This window comes from Lathamus discolor, chromosome 13, assembly GCF_037157495.1.
Source record: "Lathamus discolor isolate bLatDis1 chromosome 13, bLatDis1.hap1, whole genome shotgun sequence".
Lineage (NCBI taxonomy): Eukaryota > Metazoa > Chordata > Aves > Psittaciformes > Psittacidae > Lathamus > Lathamus discolor.
The window spans coordinates 2,664,817-2,682,661 of record NC_088896.1 but is presented as its reverse complement, the minus strand read 5'-3'; the positions used below and the strand labels follow the sequence as shown (position 1 = coordinate 2,682,661).

Sequence of the window (17,845 nt, the reverse complement as noted above, 5' to 3'; positions counted from 1 at the left end):
GGATTTGCTCACTGACTTAGAAATGGCTTGAGAAGCATACATGATGTCTACTCAGTAGTGTACGTGATTTGCTTTTTGTCCAGATATGGTAGTGCTTTGAGTCTGCTGATCGGAGAATCCGTGTCCCACCTGACACTGCTTTGGATATGGAAGATAGACTTGTGTGCCTAAATCCTCTGGAAAATCTGACTGTCCAAACTTGTCTGAGCCTGTCTAACATGCACTAGTACAAATAAGTTCAACTGGCAGGAGAAAGGGGAAGCATTAGTTCTAGTTGCAGCTACTCTAGGTCATTCTGGTAGTATGGTGTTCCCAGGGCTGACAGTGCTACCCCTTACACATACCCCCAGAACCTGAGAAGTTTTCTGTACCCCTTCTTTCTTTCTAATAATTGTGAAGGCTGATTTCGTAAGCAAGAAATACTTTCAACAAACGATTTTTTTTTGCTCGTAATCATACCCACTTTTCCACAAGGGCTTTACCTTGGTGTGGCCAAATTTGTATTGGTTGTGGTCAACATCAATGGAGGAAATAAGCTTTTCTGAAGCCTGTTTGCTGTCGGTGGATTGGTCATCTGGAATGGCTGAGGCATTAAGTATCTTGTACCTGTGGTAAGACAGGTTGCAGGGACTGACTGCAGGAAGGGTGAGGAAAATATGATCCATCATATATCATAAAATATATGGAAGCTGAGCTATCTGCAAGCGGCTGAATATGCCATCTGAAATGAGACAGTCCTGCCTAAACAGAACGTGATGACAAGGGGACATGTCTACTTATCAGCGGAATCTGTTGGCTGTGTAACAACACAATATGTTGTTACATACAAAATGTGTGTACTGAAGAGTGCCTGCAGATCCAGGAATTAGGAAGAACATAGTGAGAACATGTCAGCCTCTTCTCTTGTCTCATTGATCAGAGGAATGCTACTCAAAGTTGAAGATGAATTAAAACTATTAATCAAAATCAGCTATATTCTAAAGGAAATATAGATCTTGCACAGCTCACAGCTCTATAAAGTTGTAGCACTGAATCCACTGAATCCTTTGGACTAAAAATAGCATAGTATTATTCTGTAAATGCTAAAAGGAGTTTAAGCATTTTGTAAGGGAACTTAATGATTAAGGTAATCCTGTGTCATGGAAAGCACTAAATCCCTTCTAAAGGGATTTCTTCAGGTACATGAGGGTGTATGACTCTGCACTGGAGCACTTCTTATTCTCAAGTCTATCTTGAAAGAGAATATGTAAAATTGAGACAGTGACAGTGGTGCAATGAATTTATTCTCTATTTTAGGCTTCCATTGTAGTTCCTTCTGAACTTCAGCACATTTGCTTTGAACTATGAGGCACTTTGTGGTTGTGAACTATGGCCGTTATGGATAGATTCCTTCAACTGTCACAACAAATTACGATTTGAGAATTGAAAACAGCTAATGCCTTACTGAACATCAGGTTGCAGGGCATTTTCAGAGAGGTCTTGGGTCCTTTTCACACCATTTCAACATGGAAAATGCTACCGTCACATTTAAATGTAACAGCAGCGGGTTCTGATTCAGGTGTTTATAGCAACTGAGCTCATATGAACCTGTTTAATTGTCTCCATTTTAAAGATGAGAAAAACAGGGCAGAGGATGCAGGCCAGGGACAGAGCATTGGGAAATCCTTGGAGTTTTGCATGCTTAGTCAGTGCACAGTAAGAAGACTGTGCTGACGTGTGTTGTTTTTGTATCTATTCTCTTGGAGACTTACAAAGAGAGTCTCTAATGCCATGTAATTTATTACACTGCAAGCATTTTGCATCTCTTTGAATCATCAGGCATTGACTCCAGTTTAGCAACTGTACTGGTTCTGAAGAATCAAAATATCTCTGGTCTGATCAAAGGAGGAAAGACTGGGGTGATGTGACAGTATTTATTTCTTGGTTCTCTCAAATGACTCTAATTTAGTCTGATTCAGAGGGTTTCTCTCAATGATGTCACCAGACTTGTCACCTGAGCTGTGGGTTTACTGAAACCTTATCTTAAAAGACAGTTGTAACTGCAGACTTACCGCTGCTTGAAGTCTGCATAAAGGATTCTGCTTGGAAACCCTTTTCTGCAAATTCGAATGCCTTCTAGAACTCCATTGCACCGCAGCTGATGCATCACCAAGAAATGGTCCATTTCACCTAAACAAAATACATCCATCATGACTCTTCCTTTCTTCCAAAGAATCTCCATATGTTTTAGCATTCCAGAATGACCTTTTTTTTTTTTTTTTTTGATAAAATTCAACTGTCTTTTGATTAAAGATGCAGGAAGTGGAGAGAGAACATGTCTTCAATTCATACAAGTTGCAGAGATCATACTAAGAAGAGCAGAATTTGTGAATTGCTGACAGCCAAAAGGCATGCTGCCATATTAGTAAAAAATGTCAGGACAGTGGTTTAGGAGACCAGCTGAAAGATCTTCTACAGCATCAGCATCCACATTAAGTGTTGGTAGAGGTGGCACAATGCAGAGTGTAATGCATCTAGACAATCAGCTCTTCACATTATGTACCTCACATTATACCTTGGATCTGCCATACGAGTGTTGACTATACTCAAACTTAATTAGATTTGATAGCTAGATAGATTGCAACACAGGAAGGGATAAGCAGGTTACTTAAAGCTTTCAGTCTGCCTGCAGAGGACAGTTGATTTAAATTGGAAGAATTATCTTTCTCCTCCTAATGTATCTATTGGATATAATAATCAACTGTGTTTCGAAGCCTAATTTCCAAGCATTACAAAGTCCAACTGACAAAATAAAAACCTCTTAGAGCCACTGTGTCATGCAGAAATTTCCATCAGCTGCCAGAGACTTTAATTAGTATGGTGTGGTCCATTCCCTTAACTTAATCTTTTCAGTGTAATCAATAGTTGTACCCAAAGAACTTGTTAGAAAAGTTGAGCACAAGCAGCCAAAACCCAGCTAAAAATCAGAAGATGTCCAGTTTCTGTCCCTTAACTTCACCATCCTTAATTTTGCTCACGCAGCACTGCTTTTCTTTTTCTTAAAAGGCAAAAGTTAATATTCCTTCTGAGTCATCTGTCAAAACAACCAACCAAACATTAAAATGACAGCAATATCTAACAAAATAATTCATTCGAATATGCTTTTCTATTTTAGTAGGTTTCCTTAATTCCCCACTTACACTTGACTATCAAGACCCCAGTGGGATTTCTCTTTCTTCACTTAAGACATGAAGTGTGGACATTTCCATTTGGGCTTCATTTATAGTCAGTGGAGTGAAAAAGTTTCTTCTAGGATGTGATTCATCTCATCCTAAGGTAGACGTATAAAAGAAGCCAGATGAGTCATATCTTAGAATGCCAGCTTCTCTCCACTGAATATAAAAGCAGTTTAGATGAATAGCTGAAATGTGAATGTCATTCATGTATGTGTTGCTTAAATCCTGCTCGTGGTTTTTGGGGTTACACAGAGACATAAACATGAAAGGTAAGGAACGTTCTGAAACTGGACTTTTGTTTCCTGAGCAGATTAAACAGATGCTAAGGTCCTGTTTCCTCATATTCATGTTGCATCCATTACATTCTACCAGTATCTACCTTATCATTCTACCAGTACTGATAGGACAAGAGGAAATGGCCTCAAGCTGCACCAGGGGAGGCTTAGACTGGATTTTAGGAAAAAAATTCTTCAGTGAAAGGGTGGTCAGGCATTGAAACAGCCTGCCCTGAAATGGGAAGTGGTGAAGATTCCACAAATGGTGGAATCACTCTCCCTGGAAGTGTTCAGAAACTGTGTAGATGAGGACCTTAGTGACATGCTTCAGTGGTGGCCTTGGCAGTTCTGAGGTAAAGGTTGGACTTGATGGTCTTAAAAGTCTTTTCCAACCTAGCTGATTCTGTAATTCTATGACTCCTAAAACCCACACAGGCAAGTTTCCCCCCAGGTACTTTAATTTTGTGACCACATGAAAATACTCCCAAGCTTGACTGTGCCCAGAGACAAAATTCCTTATGAGAGTTTAATATTTAATTATATAAAAAAAAGAAAAAGGAAATTTATATCAAAATGCTTTCCAAGTGCTAGCAGCACCCAGCAGCTTGTACCTGGAATTGTGCAAGTGATACACGATTTCTTTGACAGTCCTCCAGCTCAGTGAATCAGATCATAACACTGAATATTTAGAAATTGGTAAGTGGTCTTGGGCTGAACCCAACAGTTCTGAATGACATGGTGGGCCTTAAAACTAGGCACTTTTTTAGGGATTTGCTAATGCTATTACACACAACAGACCATTTCATCAGCTGTTATCAAGCCCATCTTATTCATCTTCAGTGCTCTACACACATTAAGAGAAGATGGGTAATTGCTGTGGACTGTATAAGGCTCAAAATTTCACACTCACTGTAAACAATAAAAAAAAAGATATATTTGGACACTGTCCTGCAGGCCAAATCCTACAAAAGTTTCACATGCAAAGGGAGGTGTTCTGGGAGAAGTTGATGCGGAAGCTAAGCAGGCCAAGTCCCACCAGTCCCATGTCTTCAGATGGACTTACCAGGTGTTTTGGTCTCATTAGGAACCAGGCATCGCACAAAGTGAGGATGGGTGCTTCTCAGGTTAGTCATCAACTTGTTTAGATTTTCCTATGATAGACAAAACATGGGTTTGAACTTTGGGGCATAAAACTTTTGCATCCTTATTCAAATATCAAGGAGTTACAGAATCCCAGAATGGTTTGGATTGGAAGGGGCCTTTGAAGTTCATCAAGTCCAATACCCCTGCAGGGTACATTTTTCATTAAACCAGGTTGCTCAAAGCCCCATCCAGCCTGACTAGGAACACTTCCAATGACAGGGCAGCCACAGCTTCTCCAGGCAACTTGTTCCAGTGTTGTACCACCCTCATTGTAAAGACTGTATTCCTTAAGTCCAGTTTAAACCAACCTTCTTTCATTTTAAAACCATTGCCTCTAGTCGTGTCACTACAGGCGCTATGAAAAGTGTTTCTCTGTCTTTCTGATAAGTCCCTTTTATATATTGAAAGGCTGCAGTAAGGTGTCCCTGAAGCCTTCTCTTCCCCAGGCTGAATTACACTAACTTTCTTCATAGGAGAGGTGTTCTAGCCCTTGGATCATTTTGACGGAAGCACGGCTCGTTTAAAAGGAAATTCACATACCCTGAACACAGCAGACACTGTCTGGAAAGAGCCACCCTTCTTCTTGCCACCTTTCTTGCCACCAGAAGTATCACCTTTTAAGAAATAGGTAAGAGGTGAATGGTTAGAGTAAGCACTATGTTTTATAGGCCTCACCTTCCTTTCTTTGGCCATAGGCCAGTAATATAATCAACTTTAAATTTTAAATACCCACTGCTGCATGAGAGTTTTAGTGAACTGCTTCTAGCTGGTTGTTGATATTTGCTCTCAGATGCATGATTTAGGTTGCATCATAATGTACATGGCTTTAGCGGTGAGGAATCCCTGTGGCCTGACATAACTTTCATAACAGTATGCTCTGTGCTTCTAGTCACTTTCCTTCTACTTACAGACCTAGCCACAGTTATTATTTTTTATTTAATTAGATGAAAGGCCACAAGAATGTGGCTCAGCAGTTGACATTTGTTTATCAGTTGAGTGAAGCCTTCTTTAGAAACATCTCCTAATCCAGTGTTCCAGGTGAAAAAATAGGGATCTATTCTGTTTTATGGCTTCCCCGTGACAGGAAAAAAATTACAGCCTCAGGAGTACAAATCCAAGCAGCTCATTGCCTTTTAGTATTTGCTGCACCATTGAAGCCAATTAAATCGAGACTTAAATGAAGTCTTTGTTCTCCTAATTTCACAATTTATCCAAAGTTTTATCTTCACAACCTTTTCCTCTCACCTTCCTTATATTGATGATACCTGCAAAGACCACAGTTGGCATATTCCCAGTATTTCCTAAGAGCTTGCCTAGACACGTTATCTCAGTCAAACTGGATTGCCGGAAAGTTCCCATGCAGTACCTTCTTGGACCCCAGACCCTGCTGTCCATATGCCTGGTGGCTGAGTTGACTACTGCTGTATACTGCCTCTTCTTTTTGCCCAGCATTCAGGCTGCCAGAATATTGGGAGTTTTTTGGTAGAAATCTATGTGGCCATTTTTGGTAAGGCAGACCTGTTGACTGTCCAAGTTGATTATCTTCAGCCACAAAAAAGGGCAAGAGATTGGACTGCTCTCTGATGCCCTTAGAGGACTATTACACTGTATTCTCTGTCTCTTTCATTCTCCCTTGCAACACCAGAACGCTCAGCTGGGTATGAAATAGTTCCACAGACTCCTTTTAGTTCTTGTAGTTTACCTCAGTAAACAAAACTCTGTTCCCAAAGACTAGAAAGTGCTTTACTTAGAGTATACTTTACATGTATAGTTGGTACCCATCTAGAGGATGAATAAGTGTGCACATGATTCACAACATAGTGAGTCACTTTGTATTGGACTCACTGTGTTTTACTTCTCTGCACCACATGAATGTGGTGTTTTCAGCAGTTCTGCATGTTGATATCTTAATTTTGGCATAACTGAGTGCACACAAGTACAAGGTCACCTTAGGGGATGATAGAGAGCCTAAAGTATACCACAGAGAGCAGAAGAAGAAGTAGACTTTACTTGGCTCTTGCCTTATTGATCATCACTGACAAAGCACTTACTTGTTTCTGCACTCGCATAATTAGAGAAAAGGAAGGACAGTAGCTTCAAGGATGATTTCTGGTACAACTCTACCACACTTTCATTCAGGGGATCCTTGTTCTTGTCCAGCCAGCCAGCAATGTTGTAGTCCACAGTGCCAGCATAGTGCACCAGAGAGAAGTGAGCCTCAGCCTTGCCTTTGGCAGGCTTGGGCTTCTGGAAGTTTTTGTTCTTGCCCAGGTGCTGGTCATAGAGCTTGTTCTTGAAAGAGGTGTCAGTTGCCTTGGGGAACATGCACTCCTCTTCCAGGATGGAGAAGATGCCCATGGGCTGGGAGGAATATGAAAACATGAAGAAAGTGGTGGGGAGAAGAAAAGTAAATGAAATGTTACCTTCCATATAATTTGTGGCTTGTTTCAGTGACTGTAATTTATATTGCCTAAGTTCTTAATGCACCACTAGTTACTATAATAATCAGGCAAACTATAATTAGTTTGTGTTGCTCAAGCTACTACCCATGAACATGACAACTCAACAATACTGTTCTCAGTGTTCAGAGATACATGCATCTTTGAATGAAAGACTATATATACATATTTTAATCTATTGTTTTGATACTCATTATCCTACATCATTAGGAAGTAGGTTTCAACATCTTGTTTGTGGGCCTGATGCTGTTGTGTGTGTCTGTTACAAGCCATAAGGTTGCAGTTGTCAATGCGAACTTAATTTGATGGCTTCTCAGGAAAGTGCAGATAACTGATATCTACCAGCTCTGGTTTTGTCTACAGTGAATGTGCGTGATGGATCAGATTTTCCACACCTTATATGGAGTGTAAATGATAACCTGTCACTTTAGAATACCTAACGACTTTTAATTTGTCTCAGAATTTCATTTACAATGAGAAGAATTTCAGTGCAGAGATGTAGGCACATTCACAGAGCTTTCACTGGAGCTACATTAGGTATCTTCTGATAGTGCAAACAAGCACATCCTCTGATATTACTGGAGACAATTATATGATCTATACCTCTTTGGCCCAGAGAGAGAATTCTAGGAGTTCCTTCTTTGTATGAACCTTTTTTTTTTTTTTTTTTAGTTTAATTTAAGAAGATGCCATGAGATGCTTACATCTGATTTCAGCTAGATAGCTGCCAGAGCTAGAATCAAGGTTCTTCCAGAGCAGCAGCAACCACAGAAGGTGGATGCTGGGAAGGAATGCTATGCTTTGAATGAAGACTTCGCTGTCTAGGTGTGGCTGCTGTATGAGAGCTAGGGGGTTAGCATACATCTTGCCTAAGTGTAGGTGTCTATAAAACAGAATCTAGATCTGAGCTAGCTGTCCAGATTGCTCTTCTATTACGGAACACATTATAAAGACATTTCACAGAATCCCTAACAGAATGTACCAGATGATTTGCATCTTAGAAGTGTCTGCCCCTTTTCTGTCATTGCAAATATTTTACAACATTAGATCAGCTTAGGTGTTCTGTTTCCTCTGGCTCTACTGCTGTGCATTGCGTAGATAGGGGACACAAAATGTGTGGCCACTGGACACTTAGTGTGGATTTGGGGTGTTACATACAGTAATAGGCAACAGGCAGTAGCTGTGAATGGTAGTGCTGCCTGTAGATGCTGCTATGTGGTGGAAGTGTGGGAGGTTAGCAAGAAATATGTCTCATGTGCAAAGGCATAACACATGGAATGAATGTAAAGCAGAGAACACGCATGTGGGATGGCTGTACCAGTCACTGGGCATGGGGCATGAATGACAGTGCTGGAAGCAGATACCTGTATGCTCCTGAGAAGGAAGATGTTTGCATATGTGCGTATTGGATTTGCACATGATGTGTAAGAGCTGTGCACAGCCACTAGACACTGGCTTGTAACATAGCAGTGAGGGGTTCATTCCCATTAAGATCCCCAGTGCAGTGGCAGTGAGGAGTGACAGAGGGGCCAGAAAGGGCTGTGTTGCTAGAACCAGAACTTCTACCTGTTACACCAAGTAGTAAGGCTCGAGGTTCACCTTACTGTTAAAGGCAGTTTTGTTAAGGCACCAAGTTAACACTGTGTACCCCCTCTCCCATCCACCCCAGCCATGTTGTTCAGGAAATCATTTTTATCACAGAGGGAGCCTGTCATTCCCAAAGCTTTTGGTTTATGAACAACCTTTTGTTATGTTAGAGGTTCATTTGACATTAATGTGACCATTTATTAAGAATGACTGGACTAAAATAAGTGACCATGAAAAAAATGTGCTCTCCTAAAATGAAAAAAAATTCCTCTACCTTCTCAATGAGCTCAATGCAGGCAGCCAGGTCCATCCCAAAGTCAATGAATTCCCATTCAATTCCTTCCTTCTTGTACTCTTCCTGCTCCAGCACAAACATGTGGTGGTTGAAGAACTGTTGCAGTTTCTCATTGGTGAAGTTGATGCACAGCTGCTCCAGGCTGTTGAACTGCAAATTCAAAATATATAAAAAAGCCAGTTAGTTTGGAAATGTCGTCAATGGGCAATCATACTTACTGTAACTCACATCAAAGATCTCAAAGCCAGCAATGTCCAGGACACCAATGAAGGATGCTCTGGGTTGCTTCGTATCCAGCTGCTGATTGATGCGAACAACCATCCACAGGAACATCTTCTCATAGACTGATTTAGCCAGTGCACCCACTGAATTGTACACCTGTAAAAAACACAACCAAGGCAGTAATGAAAGTTGAGTTAGCTTTAAAGTTGAAAGAACTGTCTGAATAAAATGAAAAGCCGATCAGCTGTCAAGGTACCTGTTGAACATTTTGTCCTTTAGTTACATATTCATTCCCGACTTTCACCCTGGGATAGCATAAAGCCTTGAGGAAATCAGCAGAATTCAGACCCATCAAGGAGGCAGCTATGTCAGCCACTAGGATCAGAGACAGCAAACGAGGTCAAATGAGATAAAGAAAGCTGTCTTGGCCCTCTAGAATGTTCCTGTTACAAGGAACTCACTTTCTGTGCTACTCAGATGCACCTATTGTTAAGGAAAGTTTCCACTTTAATATAGGTAGTGTCTCAGCTGCAGCACACTCGTCTTCCATGCCTGGAGGGCTACAGCAATGCTTCATTTCTATGTATTTCTGTCTCCTTGTGGAGCATAAATTCAGTCACTGACTTGCAACTAACTGAAAAAAATTAGTTTCTGGAAGGGAAATTCATTCTCAAAGTGTTGGGCACTTTATGGGACAGGGTTGCTAGCTTGTCTTCTGTTGCAGTTCACAAGCAAACTCTGCAGTCAACACTACCTCCTGTGCCATCTGGCTCTGCCTGCTCCTCACGCTGCTTCTGCTTGAACTTCATGTTCCCATAGTGCATGACAGCCCCTGTCACCTTATATATCCCTTCCTTCTCTTCGGGGCTGAAGCCCAGGATGTCCACGGCATTCTGCAGATGCAACAGGGTAGGTTAGACAAGCAGAAGGGATGAAGAACAGGGTGCTGTAACAGGTACACATGCTGTGATGGGAAGATAGGGTTTCTCTCCCTGCCTTTTTGCCTCCCTGCCTGCACTCAGCTGTGCTTCCCTGGCCACAGCTGCTCTGTTGGGCCATCATGTGTGTGCTCCCCTGTACTCACATCCATCGCCAGCAGCTCCTCAGCGTCATTAATACTGGAAACAGTGACTTCTCCTTGGCTCACATACTGGAAATCGTAGGGGTTGGTGGAGATATGGAGGAGATCTGCAGGTATATAGGGCACCTTTGGTGGCATTGGGGCAGGTCATAGTGGAAAGAAGAAGCACTCACTGAGCTAAGCCCAGCACTGCTGGCACTCACCAATGAGCTCTGGCTTCTTGTTGGACATTATCTGATAAAAAATATGATAGCTTCTTTCACTGGACAGCTGGAAAGTCACTCTGGATTTCTCCAGAAGATCTAATCAAAAGAGAGATGTCATTAGCCTCCTGGTAAAGTTGAGATCCTTATTGCACAAATTCTGCCTCCTCTGACTTGCTCTAACTCACAGGTTTCAATATCTGCAGAGGCCAGCTTGCCAGTTTTTCCGAAGTGAATCCGGATAAATTTTCCCTGTCAGGCAGTACAGATCAACCCATTGGTTATAGTGATCAAGGAATGGGACACGTATGAGATGTCTGCATTCCACCAAATCTTAAATAAACTCACAAAGCGCGAGGAGTTGTCATTCCTCACAGTCTTGGCGTTGCCAAAGGCCTCCAGCAGTGGGTTGGCGCTGATGATTTGATCCTCCAGAGTTCCCTAGTTACAGGAGGAAAAGCTTCTTGTAAAATTTCACTACTGGTTAAAAACGAATGTTACAAAGGAGATGATATGAATTTTTATTCTTAATTTTTATACTTAATATGTGATTTTTAACCAAAATTTATGGAGTTTTTAAGCATTTATTCACTCATGAATATTGCCATTGGTTTCAAAGTGAAGAGGTTTTTAGCTGCACGACTGCAGAAGGTACGATCAGCATGTAAAGTCTTGGTATTGTATTGTGTCACTCTCGTTAACTGCAAAAATACGGGAGGAAAGAAGCTTCTGTGGTGTTATGCCTCTCCTTTTGCTTGCAATATATAGGAAGTAGTCACCCTGTGCTTTTATGGAATGCTGGAACAAAGCTTTTCTCAAGGATTCTAGCAAAGTCGTAACTGATCATGATGTAGTCAGGGTGTGTGAGTGTTGCCAGGGATAATTTCCAAGACAGAAAAAAAAAAAAGACAAGAATGAGAACAAACAATCATTTTGTATCCAGATGACAGATGAGCAGCACAGCTCAAGTTCCTGCGTCTTTGTGTGTGGTGGTGTTCAGTGCAGCCTTTCTCAACTTCCAATGGAGAGGGAGTGCCGTTCCCAACACTGTCTACAGATGGCACAATGGGTTTAAATAAGTTATCAGTCCACCGTGAAGATGGACCCTCTAAAATTAGGGCAATACAGTAGCATATGAAGCTCTTTCTCTCTTTTAAGCCAACACAGTATCAGATTAAGCTCCATGTATATATATATTTAATAAAAATCCCCAAAACTCTACAGCAATGCCCTCTCATATGTATCTTCCAGCTTTCTAAAGGAACTTCCTCTTCTCCGTTTATAAGAAGAGATATGCGTCAGGGCAGCTGACTACAGCAACACCAAACCTCTTTTTAGTGCACAGCTGTGACCAGGGAACTCCCAAGGGAGTATTGTTCATGGAGAATAGCCTGGAAGATGACATGGCAGTTCTTTACAAAGTTAATTCTGGAGCCGTGCCTATAGGCTGGGTGCAAAGTGCTGGAGGCTGAGACAGTATTCTAGAGAAATGCTGTTACATGTTTCCTGTACTCGTGTACTCTTGCCTGGCATCTGATTGCAGCCTGCATCTGAGGTAGGATGCTGGGCTAGACATAACTGTAAGCTGAGTGTTTTATTTAATGTTCTTATGAAGCGGCACATACTTCTGTTACAGAGATTGTGAATACTGTAAAATAGGGTATTCGGAAGAAGGCAGAATAAATTGTTATCCATCTGAGAGCCAGGTGAATTTCCTTATATCAAACACAGTCTTTCAGCTGTCTCCAAGTTCTGCGATCAGTGCTGGCATAGTGAGCAGCTGGTGAAAGCTGAGCCCAGGATATTCTCAAATGCTGCTGATGGAAAGAGTGTTTATGATGCACTTGCCTTGGCCATAACAGCCCATCAATCATAGACACCTGCCTCTAAGTGTGGAAAGAATATTCAGCCTTGGAATCTCCTTACTTTCCTCTGTGCCCTTGGGTACTCAAATAACATGCTGACACGTGTCACCCACTTTGAGGCACATACCATCTCAAAGACTTTGGTGGCACACACTTGTGCTGCAAGGATGTTTGTTGCTTGCTCTGTGCTAGGGAATGAAACCCATGCTTTGCAAATACACCAGTGGGCTCAGATTGTGGCAGTGGGGCTGCTCAGCAGGAAGGGTCATTAGGGTATATGCTTTCTTCCCTGGAAGGATCCTTTTTGAGGTTATATTTCTACTGTCAGGCAAGTGGTCCCGGCTGTCCAAAATCTGTCCCTTTTCTTGTGCCTCCACTAAGGGCTATTACTTTGACCACCAGCAGGAGAACAAGCCAGTGGAAACTACTACCTGATGCAATTGAAATGGCTTTTAACTTCAGTACAAGCACTTCCCCTGTCAATAGGAGTCAAACCAAGGAATAGGAATGGCACAGACATATGCCACTGTGAACCAACTACTCTCTTTACACTTGCAGCCACTCAGGTGCAGTGGATGTGGCTGAACTTGTAGGGAACTGATGAACTGATGTGTAGTGCAGAGAAAATTGCTGTCTTACACTGTCTTACATTGTCTTACATTGTCTTCCTTTCCCTAGGGAAGACTTCTCCTGTCTAGGGAAGACTGGAGAGAAACTGAGGCTTGGACCTTTCCTACATTAAGAAAATGCTCCTTTAAGTAGAGTTCCACTAGTGTTCAGAGGGATGGAGGCCAGGTAGCAGGGGTAAATGAGCATCGGTGTGCTTGGACTGTGCATCCTGACTGTCTCCTCAGCAGTGCTACGCTTTCTACCTATCGATAGTTGTGCAACCCAAAAAGATGCATTGATAGCTTCTGCTCTGCAGGCACAGTCTTGAGCAAACTCGAGAAGGGGGAGCAAGAGACATACCTGCAGTTTGCCACTCTTTTCTTCTTCTTTCTTTTTGTCACCACTAACTGCAATTGTTGCAAAGTACTGGATGACTCGCTTGGTGTTCACAGTCTTCCCTGCTCCGGATTCTCCGCTGTTGAAATGAAAGTATTGTTACAGAAAACAGGAAACATCTTTAATTCTCTGTCAGCTTTGAAATGTGCATCCAAACATACTCACGTGATAAGGATTGACTGGTTGCAAGAATCTGAAAACAAAGTACCAGAAGGAGATGTTGAAATGAGAAGTGAAGGACTTCTGTTCCTCAGACGTAACTGACTGACTTCAAGGGAAATTACTGTATTGTCACTGTATTCATCACTTTGTAACCAGAGAAGGTAAACTCTGCGTTAGTCTCCATGCGGATTTGTATTTTTATTTTTTTTTTCACGGAGGGATGGTTCCTTACAAGGCTTCCTCCTCACTCTGTTTTCTTTTATGAATAGACCTTGGCTTAAATATTTTCGTAATCAGAATCAGATTCTCTGCTGTGTTGCTTCTTTACTGTTACTTTAAATTCCTCACTAGGAGAGTGGGCACAAAGCCAGGCAGCTGGCCACTGCCTTTCCAGAGAGCACAGAGGTCATTAAGATGCCACAAGCAGTCTAATCTTGAATTGTTCCATAAGACTTCAGTCTGCCTTGGTGAGGCTGCATCTGGAGCTCTGGGCTTCCCAGTTCAAGAAACACAAGGAACTACTGGAGAGGGCCCAGTGATCCCTAATCAAAGCTGATTAGGGAACTGAAACATCTCTCTTTTGAGGAAAGGCTGAGAGACTTGGGCCTGTTTAGCTTGGAGAAGAGATGACAGAGGGGATCTTATCAATGCATGCAAACATTTTAAGGGTGGGTGTCAAGAGGATGGTACCAGACTCTTGTCCAATGATAGGATAAGGGGCAGCAGGCACAGACTGAAACACTGAATGTTCCATCTGAATATGAGGAAGACAAAGCACTGTAAGAGGCTGCCAGAGAGGTTGTAGAGCTTCCTTCTCTGGGGATATTCAAAACTCATCCCATGCCACATGCTTTAGGGGAATCTGCATAACAAGGGGGTTGACTAAGATGATCTCCAGAGGTCCCTTCCAACCTCAAGCAGTCTGTGATTCTGTGACTCTTTGACTGTGGGAGCTGTTGCCATGCGGGCACTGGGTAGAGCACCACCTAAGATGCCTGAACTGTCAAATGTTTCTTGACCAAGCAGTAACCCTGTGTATATCAGTATTTCCCTATTCTTGCCAAATGACTCACCAGTCAGCATAAACTGATAGGCATTGTCAGAGATGGAGAAGATGTGTGGAGGGGCCTCCTGGCGCTTCTTGCCTCGGTAACCAGCCACCACCTGCGGGCTGTACACCGGCAGCCACTTGTAGGGGTTGACGGTGACACAGAAGAGACCTGAGTAGGTCTGTAGGGAAGGGAGACAGCACGTTGGCTTCCACTTAGGCTGGCAGAGCAGTTCCTCCCAGCTACACAGAGGAAGGCTGCAGCTGGTACTTACGTAGATCATCCAGGCTGCATAACGCTCTTTGAGGTTGTACAGCACAGCGGGTTCATGGAGGTGGGTCATCATGGCCATGTCCTCGATTTTATCGTACTTGGGAGGGTTCATGGGAAAGACCTGGTCATCTGTTACAGTCACAGTCTGACAAAAGCAGAAGAGAACAACAGGAGAAGAAATCTAAGTGAGGGAACTGCCTGAACTAGATGGTCATGTATGAGTAGCCTTTAGTATCACTTACTGTATCATCGTATGTTTTAACTGTGACTTTGCCGCCTTCTCTACTTTGTATAGTAGCTTTAACATACATTTGCTTTTCATCCACTACAAAACAGGCTGTCTTAGCATCAAATGGGCGGTTCTGGGCTTCAATTCTCTCCTTCTCAGTCTTCCGTAAATAGGGAGCAGCTTCTCCAAAAACTGCCATCTCTGCATCAGAACTCATGGCTGGAGTTGCTCTAGCTTAAATAGTACGCCTGTGTGCAGAAGTGAAGGCAGAGAGAATATCAAGCTAGAAGTCTTTCAAAACCTCTCCTGCTGTATCTTCATTTGCTATTCACACAGCTGCACAGTCACATACTTCTCAAAGCCACGTACACTAACCACTTAGCTAGATTGTTTCATTAGATATCTAAAAATCTAGACATAAATAAGATCTGTAAGTTAAGCAGGTTGGCTCTTACACGTAATTTCTAAGTGGAGGTATTCTTGGCACCCTTCTGTTTTCTATATTTTAATACCAAGCAAGGAAAGCTCAGCTATTTTCTGTTTGGCGCTGGAACAAATAGTGAGGGTCAATCATCATCTGTCTAAAGCCAAACCTGTTTATCATATGAACCAAATATAAAACATCTTTTCAGATCTGTGGCAAAATTAGCTAATAAAGGAATATAATATATGGTGAAGGTAATCATTAATGGCATAGCATTATCTAGGTAAAAAAGTACCTGATATAATATTTCAAAGAATTTAAATAACAAGGTACCTTTTAGCTTTAACATATTATATGGAGTAATATCAGTTATAAATCATTAAAAAACAACAAATGTGTACCAAAATGGAGCAGGCATTCAACTAGGGATTTGTGTAGCAGAAATATTACAGAAAACTGCTTTATGCTCAATTTAATGTTACATATAGAATCATAGGATTATTAGGGTTGGAAAGGACCTTAAGGTCATCTAGTTCCAACCCACCTGCCATGGGCACAAATATCTAGTAAAAATTCAAAATTCTTCGACACAAATAGATGCTGTTGGTTGCTACATTCAGGTGGACTGGTGTAGGTAATTCAAGAGCATTTGGAAATAACAGAGGCAGAAATGATGTAGGCAGGAACTAGCATTACCAGAATGTTCTTCCCCAGGCAAGGTAATATACAGGCTAAAAAAATCCATTAAATAGCAAAATCCAAACTCCTGATACATCATGGGCTGTTTGATACACTGTGGTATTAAAGAAGTTAATGGGACAGAATAGAACAACTCAGATGTATCCTTCCTAGGCATCACAGTACTGAGTTAATCAGCATGGAGTGGTTTTAATCAAGGAAATAATGAAAGGAATCTGAAGGCATTTGTAATGCTGCTTTTGGACACATTGCTGTAGAAGTGCTGATCTCTCTCAGATCCTACCTACTTGCTATGGGGTATGTACCTTGCTGGACTTAGAGGGGCTGCATCTCTCAAGAGCGTCTAATTTCAAACCACGGAATCCAGGCCCTTTAACTTTGAAATTATTATTCTATGTATATGCAGCTCAGCATTTTTTTTCCTATATGATCCTGCTTCTAAGTGGCTCAAGAGAAGCAACATGAAAGAAGGAGAGAAATTATTTCAGTGTCCATGAAAAGGATAAGCAGAGCATCAGAACATGCCAATAGGTTATATTTCTCAAGAGTCACAGTCTGTTAAGCTACCATATATCTTCAATAGCAGACAGTGTAAAATTTAAGTCTTTACACGTTCATGAACAGAGAATAAGGTATTCTCTGGGAGAATAACTTGTGCTTCCATTCTTTTCAGCTCCAATTTCACTGAGCAGTTTTTGGTATTAGGATCCTTCTGTGTCTCTGGTGAACTCTCCCAGTCAATCACTAACCGTCCCCAGAAAAACTGGGATGGAATAGTGCATATTAAATTCTCCATAAAGGTGACTTTTTGTACACAAACAGATCTATCTATCAGACAGGAGACAAGATTGTCCTGAACTTTGTTCTGGTTTCAGGGTGTGTGTGATAAGCCAAAGTCAGCATGTAATGTTCTAGAACTTACCCCAGGGGAAACTTAAGGTGGACAAGCTTAGACCCTTCTTGGACTGTACTTTGAGCCTCCTCTCTGACAACAGCTTCAGTTTCACAATTCCAGCAGCTGTGCATGTGGCAGGGGTTGATTTTAATCACCTATAAATCCCCAGTTACACCACATAATGACATTATTGTCACTGTCTCTTACATCCTCTTGGCTAAGCTCAAGTATCTGCCGCTTCTCTTTCCCAATACGTGGACTATTTCCTACCAAGAACTGAATATGCTCATATTGATTAAAACAGCATATGTCCTTTGCAGTGAACCTGGTTCTGGAACACAGTCTCTTGCCACCTGCCCTTGCCATTGACTGGCTGAGCTTTACTCATTGCTCAGGATTAGCAAAACTATACATTATTTGTTAAAACCTTACCTTCAGAGAGCCCAGGAGGAAATCTGCTTTCAGTATCTGTGTGGAATGGTTAAAGAAATGACAGAGAGAGTTAAATCAAAACCTGTCCATTGTCTTGAGCATATGCTCTATCAAACATTTATACACTTTGTGTAGTCTGTCCCAGCAGCAGAATTTTATGCAAAGCTTTACAACTCTTGAGCTAGAACCAAATCCCACAGAAAAACTTGTCCTCCTGACATTACTCTCTTCTGAAAAGAAATCTAACACCTAGGAAAATATCAGCTGGATTACATGTATTTTCCCAGTCAATTTCAACTGCTTTCAGAGTTAGTTTCCCTGTGCCTTTCATA

The 17,845-nt window shown here is 41.8% G+C and overlaps 1 protein-coding gene across 1 annotated transcript in view; it reads right to left on the bottom strand.

Annotated features, from left to right (window-relative positions):
- LOC136021498 (myosin-1B-like) overlaps positions 1-15,280 on the bottom strand; it is a 32,434-nt gene extending 17,154 nt beyond the window's left edge. The window contains exons 1-19 of the mRNA XM_065693803.1: positions 15,077-15,280; positions 14,836-14,979; positions 14,586-14,742; positions 13,516-13,543; positions 13,315-13,429; positions 12,774-12,776; positions 10,829-10,921; positions 10,669-10,732; positions 10,481-10,579; positions 10,281-10,384; positions 9,951-10,089; positions 9,453-9,571; positions 9,203-9,352; positions 8,954-9,124; positions 6,685-6,994; positions 5,174-5,247; positions 4,554-4,641; positions 2,052-2,169; positions 483-606 (exon numbers count right to left, since the gene is read on the bottom strand). Coding sequence (XP_065549875.1) covers positions 483-606; positions 2,052-2,169; positions 4,554-4,641; positions 5,174-5,247; positions 6,685-6,994; positions 8,954-9,124; positions 9,203-9,352; positions 9,453-9,571; positions 9,951-10,089; positions 10,281-10,384; positions 10,481-10,579; positions 10,669-10,732; positions 10,829-10,921; positions 12,774-12,776; positions 13,315-13,429; positions 13,516-13,543; positions 14,586-14,742; positions 14,836-14,979; positions 15,077-15,280 — 2,304 coding nt within the window. The remainder of the gene's footprint in view (positions 1-482; positions 607-2,051; positions 2,170-4,553; positions 4,642-5,173; positions 5,248-6,684; positions 6,995-8,953; positions 9,125-9,202; positions 9,353-9,452; positions 9,572-9,950; positions 10,090-10,280; positions 10,385-10,480; positions 10,580-10,668; positions 10,733-10,828; positions 10,922-12,773; positions 12,777-13,314; positions 13,430-13,515; positions 13,544-14,585; positions 14,743-14,835; positions 14,980-15,076) is intronic.
- Between the last annotated feature and the right edge of the window lie 2,565 nt (positions 15,281-17,845).